The sequence below is a fragment of the Hemitrygon akajei genome, chromosome 16 (genome assembly GCF_048418815.1).
Source record: "Hemitrygon akajei chromosome 16, sHemAka1.3, whole genome shotgun sequence".
Classification (NCBI taxonomy): domain Eukaryota; kingdom Metazoa; phylum Chordata; class Chondrichthyes; order Myliobatiformes; family Dasyatidae; genus Hemitrygon; species Hemitrygon akajei.
Genome location: NC_133139.1, coordinates 9,462,556 through 9,483,563, shown reverse-complemented (window position 1 = coordinate 9,483,563; position 21,008 = coordinate 9,462,556). Strand labels below are relative to the sequence as shown.

Below are 21,008 nucleotides of genomic sequence, written 5' to 3'. Positions count from 1 at the left end.
ATTCCTATATTGGGTCAACAAGCTAGAGTGGAAGCACATCAAAGTTCAAAGTAAATTTGTTATCTAAGTAATTTGTTATCTAAATTTGTTACATACATTACTGTGCAAAAGTCTTAGGAACATATAGTTAGAGCATTTAAGACTTTTGCACAGAACTGTATATTGGTTAAAATAGGAAGGTGGTTGGGAAACAGCAATAAGAGTACTTAGCTTTGTATTGGCTCAGTGGTATTAAGTGTTACTTAGTAACTGGAAAGACACAATATACAGTACTGTGTAAACGTCTTAGACACCCTAGCTCTATATAATATGTGTGTGTATGTATGTTATGGCTTTGTCACTATATACAACCCTGAGATTCATTTTCTTCTGGACATTCACATTAAATACAAAGAAACATGGAATCAATGAATACTGCACACAAGCAAGGACAGACAAAAAGACAGAGGAAAAGCCAATATGCAAATACAAAAAAACCCCAAAAAACAAGGTAACAATAAATTAGTAATGTTGAGAACGTGAGTTGTAGAGTCCTTGAAAGCGAGTCTGTAGGTTATGGAAGTGTTGAGATGAGTAAAGTTATCCACTCTTGTTTAAGAGCCTGATGGTTGAGGAGTAATATCTGTTCATGAACCCAGTGCTGTGGGTGCTGAGGCTCCTGTACCACCTCCATGATGGCAGCAGCAAGAAGTGAGCGTGGCCCAGATGGTGGGGGTCCTTTGACAGCACTCCTTGTGCATGTGCTCAATGGTGGGAAGGGGCTTAGAATCCGCTGCATCCCAAGGGATCTCACCTAGGTCCCAAGGAACCACCAACCAAGAGTTAATCCTGATGAAGTGTCTCAGCCTGAAATGTCTCTTTACCTTTCCAAAGAATGCTGCCTGATCCTCTAGCATTTTTCTGTGTGTTAAACAAGAGGCAAAATGTCCTAATGATTGAAATTTGATACTTTTGCTGCAATGTTGTATTTGTGGATTGTTCTACCCCTGATATTTGCATGCAGATATTTAATTTGCTGTCATCAATGCAGATTCTTTAAAAGTCATGGTATGCATAACCCTTGTTCTTTTTTATCAGCAATATGGTACTTTTGGAGCCAAAATTGTTTATTCTTAACCTAGGTGTGTGTAACTGATTCTGGGGACTTGAGTATAAATATACATGGTTGGTACTCTGTAGCTATGAGTGTGTTGGACTGGCAGGAGTATTGTCTTTTGTATGAAGTATAAAACCAAAGCCTCGCCTTTTCTCACGGACTGAAACAAATATCTCAAAGGTTCTCATGCTGATCAGTTTCAAATGTTAACACTTCCACAATTCTGTTTCTCTACAGCAAATAAAACTGCAGTTATGATTGGAAATGATCCTGCTCACCTGGCTAATAAATCACACTCCCATCAAAACTTCACCTAGAAATCTCATTGAATTTCATTGTGTTAATTGGTGTTTGGAAAGGGAATATAGAGTAGTTAGCTGTTTTGAAGATGACCTCGTGAGTTTGGTAGCTTAGTGATGTTGTTCATATTTATTTGTATCATCTGGTCATTATTGTTGGTGTGACTATGCTACAGTTTCTAAACTTCAAAACTGCTACTTGTTTTAAAGTGCTTCGGGGTACCCCACGGTCCTGAAAGATGTTCTCTAAATGCAAGTATTCTTGAGATTTATACTAACTTTATTCACTTTAAAAGATTGACAAATTGTATTCTGACTGTTTAGTAGTCTGCATCACTTGAGTTGAGCATTGGTTACTGCAGAGTTGATAAATAAGTGTGTACAGTCGGCCCTCCTTATTCGCGAGGGATTGGTTTCGGGACCCCTCGTGGATACCAAAAAATGTGGATGCTCAAATCCCGTATACAACCTGTCTCCATATGGTGGACCTTAGGACCCAGTGGAATCCCAGACCTTATTTAACCCGTCTCAGTGCAGTGGACATTAGGACCTGGCGGCGGAGCTCTGAATCCGCAGTGTTTCTGTTCACAAAAATAATCACGATCACGATTGAAAATAAAGTGGAAATAATAAAGCCATCGGAAAGAGTTAAAACGCCATCGGTCATTGTAAAAGCATTGACCGGCTACGTCGGTCAACAATCTGAACAATTTTAAAGGATAAAGTGAGAAAGGCCCTGCCCCGATGAAAGCTACAATTATTACTGAGCAACGCAGAGGTTTAATCAGGGTTTTGGGTTTTTGATCCTCCACATCAACCAGGCACGGGTGGAGAGCGTGCTAGGGAGTAATCTGTCACTTGCTCGCACTCGGGAACTTCCGTTCCTGAGCCTGGCGCTGACGTTCTTAAGTGTTTTATATGCATAGAAGGGTAAAATATCATCTATATACTAAGACAAACATTTGACTAACTGACGCTAAATAATACTGGATGTACCTGTTCCGACTTACTTAGTAAGAGAACTTGCAATTTTTTTCGATCCTGATCCACGATAACCCACACACGTCCTCCCATATACTTTAAATCATCTCTAGATTACTTATAATACCTAATACAATATAAATGCTATGTAAAATAGTTGGTATACTGCATTGTTTAGGGAATAATGACAAGGAAAAAAAGTCTGTACATGCTCAAACAGTAAGTGCTGGTATAGCACTTTCGGGTTTTCTTGATTCGCGGTTGGTTGAATTCACGGATGCGGAACTCGCAGATAAGGAGGGCCGACTGTAGTTGTAGCATTAAGATCATAAAGTGGGGAAGTAAAATAAAGCATTGAATGGTTAGAATTACTTTAATTGCATTAGCCTGCTCAATTTGCCTTTCATTGCTTAAGTTTCTTTTGTTAATAGCTTTTAAAGAAAATATAAAATGCTGTGTCTTTGTATATTTTGTGCATTAAAGGAATTCTTGCCCTAGGGAGAATTAATTTCTCAAAATTTCTTTATATACATAGGCAATTGCTGAGTAACAAGCAGTTTCCTTTACTACGGTTGTCCACGTATTGATTTTGGTCATAAGCTGAGAAATGCAGAAAATTCATGTAGCCATAGTGTTGCAATGAATGGCATCAACAACACAAGACTGTTAAGAATGAACTATTACTAAATGTGGTGACAAAAAAGAAAATAGTTCTGTCACATGTAGAAGTGAACTTGTGTTGGACTTTTGAACTTAATATTATCAGCATACATTTAAGTAGGGACGTCCATAAAGTAGCTTGTAATCCTATATTAACAACTTTTTTTGTAATGGAAGAGTGTAGCTATTTTTAAACAAAATTGTATTATTTCAGTAGTGTACATAAAATGGGATTGCCTGAAGAATTGTTGGTTAGCCATGAACCAACACTGTTGAAGATCCATAAGCTGGATATTCTAAGATCTTTTGTTATTTGATTTGTGACTAATCTGATGTTCACATTTTACCAAAATGTTAGTGTTTTGCATGTTGAATTTTAGGTTCACCACACAGCTAAAAGTTGATTAATTTAATCTAGGTTGCAGTGCCTTCCCTGAGAAAACCACATTCATTAAACTGAGTTGGAGAGCAAATGGGCACATACATATGTATTCAATTGTAAAATGGAAATGCTGGAAGAACTGACAATATTTTTTTAAATCCTGAAAAATAAAGCCATAGTAATCATAATTTACAAGTAAACTTCCATGGAGTTTGTTTTTTGTTCATCTTTTTAGTTAACAGAAGTTTAATAAAAGCTTTGATCTCTTGGCAAACAAACTTTAGACCATAAGATATAGGAGCAGAAGTAGGCCATTCGGCCCATGGAGTCTGCTTCGCTGTTCAATCATGGGCTGATCCAATTCTTCCAATCATCCCCACTACCTTGCTTTCACCCCATACCCTTTGATGCCTTGGCTAATCAAGAACCTATCTATCTCTGCCTTAAATACACCCAATGACTTAGCCTCCACAGCCGCTTGTGGCAACATCCACAGATTTACCACCTTCTGACTAAAGTAATTTCTCCGCATCTCAGTTCTAAAAGGATGTCCTTCAATCCTGAAGTTGTGCCCTCTTGTCCTAGATTCCCCTACCATGGGAAATAACTTTGCCATAACTAATCTGTTCAAGCCTTTTAACATTTGGAATGTTTCTATGAGATCCCCCCTCATTCTCCTGAACTCCAGGGAATACAGCCCAAGAGCTGCCAGCCGTTCCTCATACGATAAACCTTTCATTCTTGGAATCATTCTCGTGAATCTTCTCTGAACCTTCTCCAACACCAGTATATTCTTCCTTAAATAAGGAGCCCAAAACCGCATGCCTTATAGAGCCTCAACATTACATCCCTGCTCTTATATTCTATACCTTTAGAAATGGATACCAACTTTGCATTCACCTTCTTCACAACCGACTCATCTTGGAGGTTAGCCTTTAGGGTATCCTGAACAAGGACTCCCAAGTCCCTTTGCATCTGTGCATTTTGAATTCTCTTCCTATCTAAGTTATAGTCCGCCCGTTTTTTTTTTCTTCCACCAATCTGTATGATCATACACTTTCTAACATTGTATTTCATTTGCCACTTTTTTGTCCATTCCCCTAAACTATCCAAGTCTCTCTGGAGGTTCTCTTTCCTTAACACCACCTGCTCCTCCACCTATCTTTGTATCATTGGCAAATTTAGCCACAAATCCATTAATACTGTAGTCCAAAATCATTGACATATATTGTAAAATTTTGTATTCTGCGTCATTTCTTCCAACCCAAAATTATTGATTAGTGTTCCACATTTTAAATTTTGTGAATATTTTTATTTTAAACATATTGGACGAGTGGTCAAAAGTGTGGTAGATGGAGATTAGCATGAAGAAATGCAAGATTATCCATTTTGATTGAAAAAAACAGAATTATAGATTATCTGAATGTTAATAGATTGGGAGAAGGGAAACTGTAGAGAGACCTGGGATTCCTTGTACACCAGTTGCTGAAAACATTTATTTGGTGCAGCAAGTAATTTGGAAAGCTGATGGCATATTGGTCTTTGGAGGAGGATTTGAGAACAAGGTTAAAGATGTTGCTGCTGCTAAACGGGGCCAGGGTAAAACACAAGAGTCTGCAGATGCTGAAATCTGTGCTCCAGGGCAAGACTCCATCTGGAATTTTGTGTGCAATTCAGTCTCCTTTTAGAAGAAGGATGCTTTTTACACCAAGGAGGCAGACCGATAAAGGCAATTGCTGGGATGAAGGTGTTGATGATGAGGAATTGAGTTGGGGTTAGTATGCAAGAATACTCTTATGGCCCGAAGGACGTTCTTGCTTAAATGGAAAGATGCGGCCCCTTCTATTCACACCCAATGGTTACGTGATGTGATGACATATTTAAATTTAGAGAAGATTTGATGTTCAGTCTCTGAATCTAGTCAAGACTTTCAAGCATTGTGGGGACCTTTTCTGAATTATTTTCAAAACCTTTGATTTGCTATTAAAGCACAGATGTTGACTAAACATTTTTTTCCCTTTTTTTTCTTCACTAATCAGCTTCGGTCTTGGTAGTGGGTTAGATTTTTTATATAATGAAATTACTATATTTCAATATTACAAATTAATTAATCTGTATGAATAAAGGGTAAGAAGTCTTTATATGCGATTTAGTATAATGTATTGAGATATTTTTTCTTACAGTCTGTATTCTTATATGTAAATTAATAAAAATATTGGAAAGAGTATGGAAGAATGAAAGGGTATTGATAATCATTTTGAATGTTAGAGCAGTTCCAAATGGCCCCTTCCCGTTAGTGTGATGATCTCTGTATCGTGCTGGGATGAAACATTTTAGTATATTTGCCTTACATTAGTCAATGACACTTTCTGTTTCTCTGAAGTTTTTGATCAAAAAACAATCAAAGCAAAATCTGCAGAGCTGGAAATCTGAATTGAAACACACAAAATTAATATAAATAAAGCCGTACCCATTAGCAATTTTTGACTCGTCTCATCTTGAGCTCCCTTTATTCTACCTGGGGAGAAATACTGACTCGTGGGATTCCCTGACTGCTTAAAGTAGTGAGTGAGCAGTTGGCATGGTGTTCAGAATTTGTCTATGGGTTGGGAGAGCACAGAGCAGTAGTTCTGTCATGTACCTCCTGACTCATTTGTGAAAGAGACTGTGGTTTGCATGTTGGCCAGAGAAGCAAAAGTAAATCATTCTTTAATCTTGTGGGACCATCTGATTTGTACTGAACTGCTATATTGTACTTGCTGAAAATTGATGGCACCAGTTCTCTATTAGCTTGAAACTGTTTCTTTATACCTCAGCATTCTGCTCTCAAGAATGTTATTGTTGGAAAATTTAGTCAGGGAGCACTACAGTCCATGCTGAATGATTAATCTGCCGAGTCCTATTGACCTGGACCAGGATTGTAGCTCTCCGTACCCCTCCCATCCACCTTGATACTCTTATTTTTCTTTTGTCCACATTTTAATTGCATGTTGAAGAAGAATTGCACAATTGATTATGAGTTGCAATGCAGAATAATCCTTTAATGAGACATTAATGAACTCCTTACTCGACTACCTTTACCATTGAACATGTAATCTGAGCTTTAACAGCATTTCAGAGGGTGCTTCTAATATATTAAATGTTTATGTCAGTGCCCTTGCACAGTAATATCTGAAGCATTTTTAGTTGCTGGACAAAATTGAAGTGTTAGTTCTATAAATATAATAAGGGGTGCTAACCTCAAATAGCCTTAGAATGCAAACTGCACAGACCAATGATAATGTGCAACTGTAGTTGCTAGATCTGCTTTTAAGAAATGAAACTTGTTTTAATTATAGATAGAGAGCAGTAATGCAGACTTGGGAGTTAAAACTGATCTGTGTGATATCTGGGAAAAGCCCAAACTCCAGTAAATTAGATGTCAACAGTGTGTTCTGGTTTAAGATTATTCATTCTCTCCTTGCCTTCCCATTTGGCTTCTAGACCACGGGTACTCTGCTTTCCATTAATGGGTAGTTCATGAATATTTCTGGAAATGTCTTATAGTGCCAGTTGTTACTACTGCAAAAGCTATTGCAAGAGCCATGCATCTGTTTTCTATCTGCATTGTATTTTGTGTTGTGCATTTATTATGTTTATTATGGTAACTAGTCATATGGGTGGGGGTGTGGTATAGTGAAGTGTTAGATGTGTATTATTGCTTGTTTTAGGCAGTTCAGAGATGGGGACCGCCAGGTGTCATATCTTTTGATGGCTTAACTTTGCTTAATAACATTTTAAATTGCTTAATGTATGTTTAATATTGCTAGGTTCAGTTTCATAACTTTCATCGCTTCAAGATTGTATGTTTTGCTAGTTGCCAATTTTTTCGACTATTTTGAACATTATTGTTGAATTGATCACAGGGCACATCATACAGATAACTTCCTGTTCTTGGTCACTAGCAGCGGCATTGGTTAATTTGAGTAGCCGCTAGAGCTATGTTTTAAGCCATATTGATTTCTGGAAAATTATTACAATGGATTCTGGTTAATTGGGGCATCTGCTTATTTGGGATAGAATATAACCAGGGTTCCCTTCGTTTATTTGGCACACTGTTGTTTAATTGGGACAAGAGACTGTTGATGAACGGTTTCCAACTAGCATTAGTTGCGTGGACTTGCGTGACCTCTACACTGTGCTTAGAGCGAACATTTTTAAAATAGCGCCAGTTCTGTGTGCTTGAGTTATATTCATTTGTACTGATGATGGATGCCAACTCAAAAAGCAGTGATTTTTGATAATTTTGTTTTTTCTTTTGACTTTAAAAATTCTTAGAGCCTTGCTAGGAACACAGCAGGATACCCTGGATGAATTCCTCCGTTGATAACTATTAAGAGCTAACATTTATATAGTACTGTAGTAGTATTAGTACTGTTCTAATTTGTTTTGTATTTCATTTAAATACATAAGTTGTTACTCAGTTAATAGTTTATCTTTTTATACTTTTAACTATTTCCATGAAACTTTGGCTTACTGGGGCAGCAGCTTAATTGGGCCAAAATGTACTGGTCCCGATGTGTCCCAATTCACTGGAATCCACTGTATTCTAAACTTCATGCAAATCCTTTTACTATTGTCCCCAAACTTTTAATTTCTATAGTGAAAAGTTGATCCTATCCTCTTGGCATCTAAGTTTCCTATAAAATTGAAAGAACTTTTGTCTAAGCTCTATGAAATGAGTTCAATTATGTTGCAATTACTTACAATGTGTTTAAGATCTATGTTAGTTATGGGAAATTGGATCTTGGCACTGGTGACATTACTGATTCTGGAGCAACAAAATAAATGAACATCCTGCAATCTGTTGCTCTGTAGCTTTGCTAAATTCTTAAACTGCCAATTTAGTTAACTCAATTATCTTGAAATTTCCATAAATTTAAAGATTTCTGCACTTTTGTTGATCTCCATCACACTCATTGAATCCATTTTGAAAAGGTTAAATTTGGCCTCTAAGTCGGGGAAGCCTTAAGTATCTGTGCAAGCCTGGTCCTCAAATGGCTGAGACGATCTTTGGACTTTGAAAAGTTGTGTCTTCCAGTTTGCTGTATCAAGGTTTGCTGTATCAAAGCTGTCAATTTTTCATCACCTCTCAATTCCTGTGATGTAGAGAATCTTTCAAAACCTATTGAGAAATGAAATGATTAACAAGCAAGCAAAGATGAATTAAAAATAACATGAAAAGAATTAAAATCAGAAGAGAAGTTTTCAGAATAAAGGAAATTACAATCAACACGTAATTAAGAACATGTAAATATATTATTCTTGCCTCTCTTCCGAATAACCCTAATGTCCCTGTTCAGATGAATGGTTTGCGGACCTTCGAAAGGTCAAACCTGACACTGGAGCCCTGACCAGAAACACACCTTAGCTGATGGGGAGTTTCACTAACTTATTGCTTTGCTTGCTCCTTGAGCAGGTCATTGAGGGAGTTGTGACAAATGCCCTGTAATAATGTGCCGATAAGTTTGGTATTATTGACTTGGAGAAGTTTGAGCTGAAATCAAGTTCAAGTTCAATTGTTATTTAACTGTACGTGTATACAGTTAACTGAAACAGCATCCCTGTGGTGCCAAGGTACAAAACACAGTATAAGCACACATAGCTTATAATAGCTGTAAAATGTCAGTCACAAAAAAATAGTCCAAGTACCTGAATGGCATGGCCTGAAGATTGATGGTGTATGGGATGTTGTCTTTGAGCCATGTTTCTGCAAGAACAAACAAGCAGCAGTTCCTCATCATGTGCTAGTGCAGCCGTAGAAAAACCGAGCTAAGCCTGAGCTTGCTAGCATTTCCATGTGGAGCAAAGACCTTTACCAGCAAGTGAAGTCATCCACTTTGAATCTGAGAAGGAAAAGGACTTGGGTGCCCAAATATGCACATCACATAGCTTGGTACACAAGGCTAATGGAAAACCTAATCTTCATCTCAGATGCTGAATATAAGATTTCTACGTTTGGTTTAATAGAGGGCATGTTCAGAGGAGACCTGGGAGTTTGGAACAGGTATGACAAGATCTAAGGCTTAGAAATGTTCATAAACACAGGAGAAATCCAGAAATACAGAAAATACTGGAGGAAGTCAGCATGTCAGGCAGCATTTATGGAAATGAATAAACAGTTGACATTTCGGGTTGAGACCCTGTATCAGTGTTCAAACAAGATGCAGAGATTTTCTTACATTTCCTTGTATCTTAAATGGTTTAGGGATAATCAAGGTATTTTACTGATTTAATTATTTAGTAAAGAGGATATGTAAAACCTGTCCTTTAGAGGAGCTCTGATTAATGGAGTATATATAGAATTGGAGCCGGGCCATTTAGGATTAAAGGCAGGACGCTCCTCCTCTCTTGTACAGTGCAAAATCTCATTTGTCTCCCTTGCTGTGGTTCTCTCACTCACCAACAAATCCAGAAGCAGCGATGTCAACTGAATTTATGTCAACTAAATTTTTTATTTTATATCTATCTATCTGAGGGACATCTATGTATCTATATTTAAGTCCATATCTAATTTCTAAAATAACTTAATTAATTGGACAGCAGATTGTTTCTCTCCTTAAGGATTTTACAATTGTTATTTGCATCTTTTCCAGGACAAACATCACGATGCTGCTCATGAAATTATTGAAACCATCCGGTAAGAATTGAAGTTAAATTCAAGTGATTTTTTACAACTTAGTTTTAATTCTCTTTTCTAGATATCTCTTGTAATTCAGCGACATTTTTAAATCATCTTCTTGACACCATTTTATGTCTTATCTTGAGGTTAGAACTATTTTGTATCATTATCTGGTGAATTGCTTACTGAGCTGCTTTCTCAGTTGAGCAGATAGATGCACTCTTCCAACAAGGCTCCCTACCAGTAGCAGTGTGAATGTCTTCACCTAATAGGTGGTGGCAGCTCATTACTACCCTTTTCAAGCTGTTATGAATGGGCAGTATATAAATTAAATGTAATGGAGGCTTGGAGGTCTGTCCATGTGTGTGGGAGAGAGAAGAAGGGGCTTCATTTGATGTTATATGTGTCCTGTCTTGTATGTGGGATAATGTCAGTGATATGATTTGTAGTTCTGTGGGAATAGGAAAAGAAGGATGGTAATGTCTGTATTTGACTGTGATTGAATGAGAAGGGCAAGCGGAAACATAAAAGGACAATATTGGAGAGGTGGCAGAGGAAATCGAAGGATTAATCTTTGTGCATTATCCTTTGTTGCTTGGAATTTATTTGTGATTTTTTTGTTTATTTCTTTCTCTTGGTGAGGACATTTGTTTAGATCAGGTTGATCTTCTGATTGTGTTGGAACTACTTAAATCAGGAAGTCATTAAACATGAAAATAGGACAGAGTTAGAAGGCTGAATCTTGTGCTTATTTTATTTCAGATGGGTTTGTGAAGAGGTCCCTGATCTTAAGCTTGCTATGGAAAACTACGTGCTAGTGGACTATGATACCAAATGGTAAGAATATTATTGATGACTTGTAATTTTAAATTTAATGAACATGCAACCATTTCATTGTGAATTGTGCTGATGCTGAAGATGCATGTTATTTTAAAACATTTCTAGTTTACACTACTGGAAATGAAAGTAGTTGGAACAAATTTCAGATGTCCATCCTAAAATTTTAAAAATAGCAGTTGACTCTGGTTTTTCTTCCCATAGATGTGGCTTGACTGTTGTTGCAGCATTCTCTGTTTTTATTTCAGTTTGCAATTTTTATTTTGATTTCCCAAAAAAAAGACATAGTTCACTCTAACGAATGAAGCCTGCAACTCCCATTTTGGAATAGGCAGATCTGACATTCTAAATATATTGTTTCTTGATTACTTTGCGTAGTTACTGGTAAAGTTTATGTAGAGATTTTCTAATATGAAATGTTTACTTGTGAGCTCTTAATATGAAAATTTCTATGGTGTCTTGAGCAATGAGTGGAAATAATGTGAATTACATTTTTGATTAACAAAACCAATTTTGTATTAATTTATTATTTCCTTAATTTTTTATTTAGGGGTGCGGGGGACACGTGAGGTGCAGGTGATTTGTGGGCTGTTTTCCCAAACTAAGAACAATTTCATACAGTTCAGAGATTGAATTAGGAATGTGTTTTTTTTTGCCAGATTGCACTGGGGTTGGGTGGTTTTCCTTAAAACCTTTCTGCATTTAGGGAGGAAATATTTATTAAGGGAATATGGATATTGTTAGAAATGCTGGCATTTATAGTCTCCCTAATTGGCAGTGAACTGAATGAGTATATAACGTTTAATTGCATTTGTGTTGGGGTTGCATATAGGGCAGAAATGTTAAGGATGTCATATTTTCTTGTCTGAAGGTCATTAGTGAATAAGTTGGGTTTTGGAACTGTCCATTGAAGCTTCAACATCACAGACTTCATTCCAGATGTATTTCATTACTTGAATTCATATTCCTTGGGTGGTGTTGTATTCATGCTTGACTAAAGGCCAGTGATCCAGAACTCTGGCAGCTAATTTACCAGTTACAGTATTACATTTAATTGAACCCAAGGCTCTTTTGCATGATTTGACAGGTTTTTGGTCATAATCTTAGAATATGACATTGCAATAAAATTGTGGTATGGGTGGGGATCCCATTCTCTGGATGTTTAGTCCAGGAACACAATCACTTTGTTCCCATATCAATATGTAATCCATTGTATAGTCTGCACATTTCTATTAGTTTCACATTATCAATTTTCCCTGGTTATATAACCCTCCCTTTGACTTTATAAATTTGGTCTATGTCTGGGCAATTGTGGGTTTTGTTTCTTCAATTGACTTGTATACTATTAGTGTATAAAATTCTTCAAAACCTCTCTGTATACTGGATATTGAATGCTTCTTTTGTAGGTTAAGTGGATTTCAATGATTAAGCTCAGTGGGTTTGATGTTAAATGCAGTAGTTTCTTCACTGGATTTTAATTGAAACTTCAATCCAAAACAACACACTAGATGAATTCAGGTCAGGCAGCATCTATGGAAATGAATAGACATTTGACGTTTGGGGCCGAGACCCTCCTTCATTTCCATAGAAGCTGTCTGACCCCAATTCCTCCAACATTTTGTGTGTTGCTTTCGATTCCCAGCAACTGCAGATTTTCTCATGTTTATGATTGGCTCAATCCAAAGGATGTTCTCTGTTTAATTCCATCTTTCCAATCCCCCTTGATTTCCAACTGTAATTTCCTACTCAGCATATGATTGCAGGACATTTGTTCTCAGCATAGACAATATAGAACTAGGATTTTACAAAGAAATGCATGCACTTTTATGAAGTGCATGGAAAACAATAGTTATGTTCTTGGTTGATCAAGTAAAAAGATAAATTCTAGTTTGGTCACGTTCTCTCAATTGTACACTCCATTAATAGAAGCAGGCAAGGTTGAAGGAACAACACACAAAATGCTGGAGGAACTCGGCAAGTCAGGCAGCATCTGTGGCAGTGAATAGACAGTTGACGTTTTGGGTTTCAGTCGAAGTTTTAGTCCGAGACACTTCATCAGGGACTGGAAAGGAAGGGGGTAGGTGTTTGAATAAGAAAGTGGAGGAGGGGAAGGAGTACAAGCTGGAAGGTGATAGGTGAAGCCATGTGCGTGGGTAGGGTGAGTAAGCTTTATATATGGTCCAGAACGTAGTTTAGATTACAACTCAAACACGAGGTCTTTCTGGATTTTAAGTGCATGAATTTGCTGCTTGGTTTTAAACAAATTTCACTAACTGGAGCCTTAATTTGAATATATCTCAAAATGGTTAGCTTCTAATCATAGGACTTGATACTATTTTCTCATGAGCTCAGTCTGGTTTCAACTTCGTGTCTTTAAGTTTCAAACAATCAGAATGTTTAAGTGATGTTTTTATGTACTGCTAAATTAAGATTCCATTTTATTATTGCATGTCAAAGTTTAGTTATTATTCCCTATACAAAATTGAATGTTGTAGAAATAGTGTGAGAATTTCCACTGTAATAATCAGTAGCATAGTGGTTAGCACGACACTATTTCAATTCGGGTGTTGGAGTTGAATTCCTGCTGCTGCCTGTAGGAAGTTTGTACATTCTCCCTGTGACCATGTGGGGTAGGGGGTTTCTTCTAGGCGCTCTGGTTTCCTCTCACAGTCCAAAGACATGTTGCTTGATAGGCTAATTGGTCATTGTAAATTATCCTGTGATTAGGCTAGGGTTAAACTGGGGTGGGGGGGGGGTGGAGTTCCTGGGCATTGTGGCTCAAAGGGCCAATTCTGCATTGTATCTCTAAATAATTTTTAAAAAATTACTCATTGCTTTTCATGTTAAATGTTTTCTTATTGTTTATACTACTATACTCCAGCTTTGAGAGCATGCAAAAACTATGTGAGAAGTACAACCGGGCCATGGATAGCATTCAGCAGTTGGTAAGTATATCAACTATCGACTTGTTTGTAGTGATAGATAACTGTTACAACTGAATTTTTCAAAAAAGTAAATTTAGTCTGTTCTACATTCGGGCTGAAATCTGCCTGAAAACATTTACTTTACTCAAGCAGCAAGGGTGATCAATACCTCAACCCACTAACCCACCCCTCCATACCCCCAACCACCACTACTTTATAATTTCCTCTCAGAGTCACTTTACGTACAGACACTCCTGTGTTATTTTGCACCAACAGTTCAATGCAATACATAATAAAAAGCTATACATTACAATAAGAAATGTATATAAAATTGTGTAAATAGTGCAAAGAGAACAAGAAAAGAAAAAAAATTGAAAGGTTTCTAAGATACATTTAATTTCTGATATGTATACAATATACATCCTGAAATGCTTTCCTTTGCAACCATCCACGAAAACAGAGGAGTTCCACCAAAGAGTGACAGTTAAATGTTAGATCCCCAAAGTCCCCCCCCCCCCCCCACCAACAAAATAAGAGCTTCAGCACCCTCCGCTGAGCACTCAAGCATGCAGGAAAGCAACAGCAAAGACACAAACTTGCAGTACCCCAAAGACTACTTGTTCACTGGTGTTTGACATACCACAGGCTCTCTCGCTCTCCCTAATAAGGGAGAAAGAGGTGCCCCAGTTTCACAGCAAGAGGGGAGACATAACAAACAACTTGCTGGTTTACAATGTTAAAAGTCTATTGCGTCGCTTTTTCCGAACTCTGTGCCCAAAGATCTCAGGTCTCTGGGCACACAGCCATAGATCTTCCGATTCCCACAACACACCGATCTCCTGCCAGGGCACCAACCTTCGATCTGCCCGTCTCCAGAGCCATGAGATCTTATACCTCCGAAGGCGACATGTCCTTGGCATGTCGAATAAAGGCCAGTCGTGAAACCCCGAGAGCGGGTCCCATTCCTGCAAAGAACTGAAGTCAGAGTGTAACTTCAGGTCAGGGTCTTCAAAAGAACCTTGAAAGTGAAAAATAGAGATATTAAAGATGGAAAAAGAGCTGTTTCCGAATTTGCAAACAAAGGAGTCGCCGTTTAGCTCCATCATGACTAAGCTCTGCCCTCCAGTTATTATTGAGGTATTATTCAAGGTTTCTTGTCCATTCATAAATCTGAAGGTGGAGTGTAAGAAGCTGTTCTTGAAACATTGAGTGTGTGCCTTCAGGCTCCTATGCCACCACTTTGATGGTAGCAATGAGAAGGAAATGTGTTTGGCTGTTTATTTGGATGCATTTAGTGAGGATCTCCTATGGGGTGGGTTATCAAATGTTGGAACTGTAGGGGTAAGTGCTTTTCCAGATTTCGGCAGCAATATAGTGCCCTTCCTGATTCATTTTGTACTTTGCTTACGTCCTAAAAAAGCTTTCTTGTTTGGCATTGATTTGAAGTGGAGAGTTTGCTCTGCATAGATATTATTTCAGATTAAAACTCATTGAAAGTTGTTACAAAATATTTAATTAGTGGGAGCTTAATGGATCTTTTGGTTACTTGCCTTTTGGAGAGCAACTCTGCTTCAAAAATTTGAAATTATCTTTCGCATGTTCTTTCTCAAACTTGGACTCTTTTGTTCGCTTCTTATCCCTATGGTCACTAATATTCTTTGGTTACTAGTTAAGTAGTACCTTTATTTATAATCCTCATGCTAATTTGGAAATCCGTCCATGAACTTGTTTCCTTATTTCGGTGGCTTCTATAACTTGAAAAGACATATTTTTCTCCCTGTGAATTTTAATCAATTTGCCATAGGCAAACACAAAATGAGATCCTAATGCAGTGCCTATAAAAAGTATTCACCCCTTGGAAGTTTTCATGTTTCATTGTTTTACAACATTGAATCACAATGGATTTAATTTGATTTTTTGACACTGATCAACAGAAAAGACTCTTTCATGTCAAAGGGAAAACAGATCTCTACAAAGTGATCTAAATAAATTGCAAATATAAACACGAAATAATTGCTTGCATAAGTATTCACCCACTTCGAGTCAGTATTTAGTAGATGCATCTTTGGCAGCAATTATAGCCTTGAGACTGTGTGCTAGATCAGCTTTGCACATCTGGATACTGCAATATTTCCCCATTCTTCTTTACAAAACTGTTCAAGCTCTGAGACTGCATGAGGATCGAGAATGAACTGCCCTTTTCAAGTCCAGCCACAATTTTTAATTGGATTAGAGTCTGGACTCTGACTTGGCCACTCCAGGGCATTCATCTTGTTGTTTTTAAGCCATTCCTGGGTAGTGTTAGCTTTATGCTTGGGGTTAGTGTCTTGCAGGAAAACAAATCTTCTCCCAAGTTGCAGTTCTCTTGCAGACTGCATCAGGCTTTCCTCCAGGATTTTCCTGTATTTTTCTGCATTCATTTTACCCTGTACCTCTAAAAACCTTCCAGGGCCTGCTGTAGTGGAGCATCCCCACAGCATGATACTTAACAGTCAGGATTGTGTGTTTTTGACTATGTGCAGCGTTTGGCTTACGTCAAACATAGCCTTTGGTCTGACAGGCAAAAAGCTCAATTTTGGTTTCCTCAACCATAGACCCTTCTTCCAGTTGACTTCAGAGTCTCCCACATGCCTTTTGGCAAACTCTAGCCAAGACTTCACAGGTTTTTTTTCCAACAGTGGCTTTCTCTTTGCCCCTCTCCCATAAAGCTGTAAGTGGTGAAGCATCTGGGCAACAGTTGCTGTATGCACAGACCCTCCCATCTCAGCCACTGAAGCTCATCATCTCCAGAGTTGTCATAAGTCTCTTGGTTACCTCCCTGACTAATCCTCTTCTTGCAGTCACTCAGTTTTTGAGGATGGCTTGCTCTAAGCAGATTTACAGCTGTGCCATATTCTTTCCATTTCTTGATTGATATAACTGTACTTCAAGGCATATTCTTGGAAATGTTTTGTTATTTATCTCCAGAGTTGTGCATTTCAATAACCTTTTTGCAGAGTTGCTTGAGTGTTCTTTTGCCTTACGGTGTAGTTTTTGCCAGGATACTGATTCACCAGCAGTTGGACCTTCCAGATACATGTGCATTTTTTACTACAATCATTTTAAAAACCTTTGACTGCACTCAGGTCTCCAAAACAGATCTCGATTTAACTGATGTGAAGTCTAAAACCAATTGGCTGCACCAGTGATGATTTGGTGTGTCATATTAAAGGAGGGTGAATACTTGAGCAATCAATTATTTTGTGTTTTATATTTGTAATTACTTTAGATCATTCTGTAAAAATCTGTTTTCACTTTGACACGAATGAGTCTTCTGTTGATCAGTGTCAAAAGAACCAAATTAAATCCATTGTGATTCAATGCTGTAAAACAATAAAACATGAAAACTTCCAAGGGAGGGTGGTGAGTACTTTTTATAGGTACTGTATATAATTCGCTCCAAGCTCTGAGGTGTCGTAGCCTTTCTTTCCACTTTTTGTTTTAAGCTGCTTTTGAAAAACTAGTTCTTTTGACCAAGGTATATTTTTGTGTAGCTTATCATACTTCATCTAATAGTGCTCATTTGAAGTAATTTGTTTCTTCAAAGTTCAAAGTAAATTATTATCAAAGTATATATGTCATCATATACAACCCTGAGATTCATTTTCTAGTGGGCATTTGCAGTATATACAAAGAAACATAATAAATCAGCAATAAATATCAAGTACATGAGATGAAGTTTTTGCAAGTAAGTCCATTGCTGTGGGAGCAGTTCATTGTGAGGGTGAGTGAAGTTACCTCTCGGTTCAATAGCCTGATGGTTGAGATGGTAATAACTCTTCTTGAACCTGGTGTGGTGAGTCTCAAGGCTCCTGTACCTCCTCCCCAATGGCAGTAATGAGAAGAGAGCATGGCTTGGATGGTGGGGGTCTTTGATGGATGCTACTTTCCTGTGACAGTTCTCGATGTGGATGTGCTCAACAGTGGGGAGGGCTTTCCCTAGTATTTTTGTTATTCTAACAACACACATAAATCCAAGTACGGTAGTTGTTGCTTTGCAGGAGCGATTACCGGTAGTTGAATTATTTTGGATATAATTCTGAATGCATTGTATTTTTTATTCGTTTAAGTACTATTTTGTGCTGTATAGTTTAATTGAAGCTCCATGTCACTGGTTGTGTTTAAGTTAAACTGGACATGTACAGAAGAGTAATGCTTCTAACAATAGCTTACCTTCTATTTAATAGTGGAAAGGAACAACACAGCCTATGAAACTGAATACTCGCCCTTGCAATGGCCTGCTTCGACATATTCTGCAACAGGTCTACAACCACTCAGTGACTGATCCAGAGAAATTGAATAATTATGAACCCTTTTCTCCGGAAGTTTATGGGGAAACATCTTTTGATTTAGTTGCTCAAATGATTGATGAGATCAAGATGACTGAAGATGATACATTTGTTGATTTAGGAAGTGGTAAGAATTGTCAAAATAATGGTGGGGAAATGCTGAAGGGCTTGCGTTAATCCGATTGCATCATTTACCTAATTCAATAGAGGGATTATATGGAGAGAAAAATAAAATTTCTGAATTGTTTTTTGACTATATAACACTTAGACCATAAGACATAAAATCAGAATTAGGCCATTCGATCCATTGAGTCTGCTCTGCCATTTGACCATGGCTGATTTGTTTTCCCTCCTAGTCCTCCTTCCCGTAACTTTTGATGCCCGTATGAACCTAGAAACCATCAACCTCTGCTTCAAGTATACAGAATGACTTGGGTTTCTCAGCCATCCATAGCAGTGATTTAGAGATTCATCATTCTATGTCTAAAGAAATTCCTCCTCATCTCAGTTCTAAAGGGACACCTGTGTATTGTAAGGCTGTGCCCTCTGGTCCTAGACTCTCCCACTATTGGAAAAATCCTCCCCCTGTCCACTCTAGGCATTTCAATATTTAGGTTTCTGTGAGATTCCTTCTCATTCTTCTAATCTGCAGTGAATACAAGCCCAGAGCCATCAAATGCTCCTCATATGACAAGCCTTTCATTCCCAGGATTAGTCTTGAAAACCACCTCTGGACCCTCTCAATGCCAGCCCATCCTTTATGAAATATAGGGCCTAAATCTGCTCACAATGCTTTGGATAATTGGATTTTTGTGTGGTTTTGTTTGTTTAATGCCAACTGATTTCTTTTGCTTGAAGGAGTGGGTCAAGTCGTGTTGCAAGTTGCTGCAGCTACACAGTGCAAGCATTACTATGGTGTTGAAAAGGCAGAGATACCTGCAAAATATGCTGAGGTAAATGCATAATAAAGATGGTTCTTTTCAAAGTGGGAACACTCAAAGCAGGTTAGACATTTGGAATTCCTACAAGTGGTAGCTGATGCTAGGCCATCTGTTAAATTTAAATCTGGAAGTGATGAGATTTTTGTTGAACAAAGGTTTTATGGTATTTTGGAAGAGAAGGCGGGTATGTGCAGTTTAATATGTTGCCATTATTTTATGTTGCTGGGTCAAAAAATGAGACCACCTCTTCTTCCCTGCTGCAGTTTAGAAGACATCTGACCATGACCTTCTCAAGCACAGTTGGGGATCAATAATTAACTCAAATCCCTTGAATGAAAAATATTCTGATCAGGCCAGATCTAAATGGTGAAGCTGTCTTGAGTTAATTGGCTAACTCCTGTGTGCTGTAATACATTATTCATGGTATTGTTTTTCTCTCTTACATAGGCAATGGATATAGAGTTCAGGAAATGGATGAGGTGGTATGGAAAGAAATATGGAGAGTATACTGTAAGTGTGTTTTATGCTAAGCTTCAATCCCAACCTATAAAAATCAATTCAAGTTCAATGAGAATGTTTTCCTGTAATTAGAATTCTTAGCCTGCAAGCTAGAATTGGTTAAAGATATGTATTGTAATATTCTTACCAGTAAAAGCTCCTTGCATTATAAATTTACCAAAATGGGTTTCCATTACATCTAAGTACTCTGTTATTTGTTGTCTGTCCCATTTTATCTGATCCATGCTTAATCTTTCATTTACAATGAATCAAGAGATCCCCCTGTTAGTCATGTACCTAAACCCTTAGTGATTTAACTTTCCTTGTATTCTATCATTTTAAGCATCTTATTGTTTTATTGTTCTGGCCTGTGTTTAATTGCTTTAGTTTCTCAGCTTTGTCTTTTTGGGTGAACTTGCAACAAAAGAGCTATACAGGATTTGGTTATCATTTTTAAATGTGTGTGTTGGAAATTGAGTCCTTGGTTGCCCCTTTAATTTTGGCAGTGCCCTTTCTGCTGTCTCATCATCTTCTTGACATTCTTCCCATTTATTGTACTTTGTCTTTGCAATTAATTCCCTTTCTGTTGCTTCTTGACCTCTTGTTTGTTAAGCTTCTGAAATTGTATCCTTGTTAGTTTGCTATCCTCCACTGTACAAACTTGTCACATGCATTTTGCACTCTAGGGCGCTTTCATTCATTGCTAGTCTTCCATTAAGTTTGAATCCCTTGATCTGCAAGATTTTTTTTGTCTAGCTTTAACAGATATTTTCAGTTCTGTCCATTTTCCAACATATTCTGTTGCTCTTTTTGGATCTCTTGTATACACTTGTCTCATTGCTTCATCATTGGTGCAGCTGTAGAGAAAAGCATGGAGACTATTTAGCTTGAACCTGTTCCATTAATAATTTGGATTACTGCTGTTGGGTATTGCAGCCAAATTTTGAGTTGCTCTTTGTCAAGCAATTTCCAAATCTAAGACCTTTCCATTTCTCAATATGTGCCATATTTTTGACAGTCTTATTTTTGCCAATTTCTCTTCCCAGTTTACCTCCAAACTGCTGTGATAACTTTTCATATTGGTTTGCATAAGAGAATATCGCTGGCTTTTAACGAGATTGTTTTGAGATGCAGTAATGTATGCAAAAGCAGACAACATAGTGTGTGGTATGAAATTAATGATTTTTACTTTGGAGTCTTCTGAGAAATACTGGAAAGTTATCAGGAGAGCTCCCTCCTATTCTTTAGTTTATTGTCAGCTAAACAAATACAATGATGCTTTGTGTAATATATATTCCAGAAAATGGCAAATGGCATTCACCTGCAATGAGGGTTGCTGCCTTTTTGAGGCATCACCTTTTAAAGATCATCTCGATAGTGGGGAGGTTAGTGCTAACGATG

The 21,008-nt window shown here is 37.6% G+C and overlaps 1 protein-coding gene across 2 annotated transcripts in view; it reads left to right on the top strand.

The window, feature by feature from the left end:
- The window catches only part of dot1l (DOT1-like histone H3K79 methyltransferase), a 95,829-nt gene that overhangs the window by 10,515 nt on the left and 64,306 nt on the right, over positions 1–21,008 (top strand). For both annotated transcript variants that reach the window (XM_073068201.1, XM_073068202.1), the window contains exons 2-7: positions 10,054–10,097; positions 10,842–10,916; positions 13,798–13,861; positions 18,067–18,295; positions 19,027–19,121; positions 19,557–19,619. In XM_073068201.1, the coding sequence (XP_072924302.1) occupies positions 10,054–10,097; positions 10,842–10,916; positions 13,798–13,861; positions 18,067–18,295; positions 19,027–19,121; positions 19,557–19,619 (570 nt within the window). The remainder of the gene's footprint in view (positions 1–10,053; positions 10,098–10,841; positions 10,917–13,797; positions 13,862–18,066; positions 18,296–19,026; positions 19,122–19,556; positions 19,620–21,008) is intronic.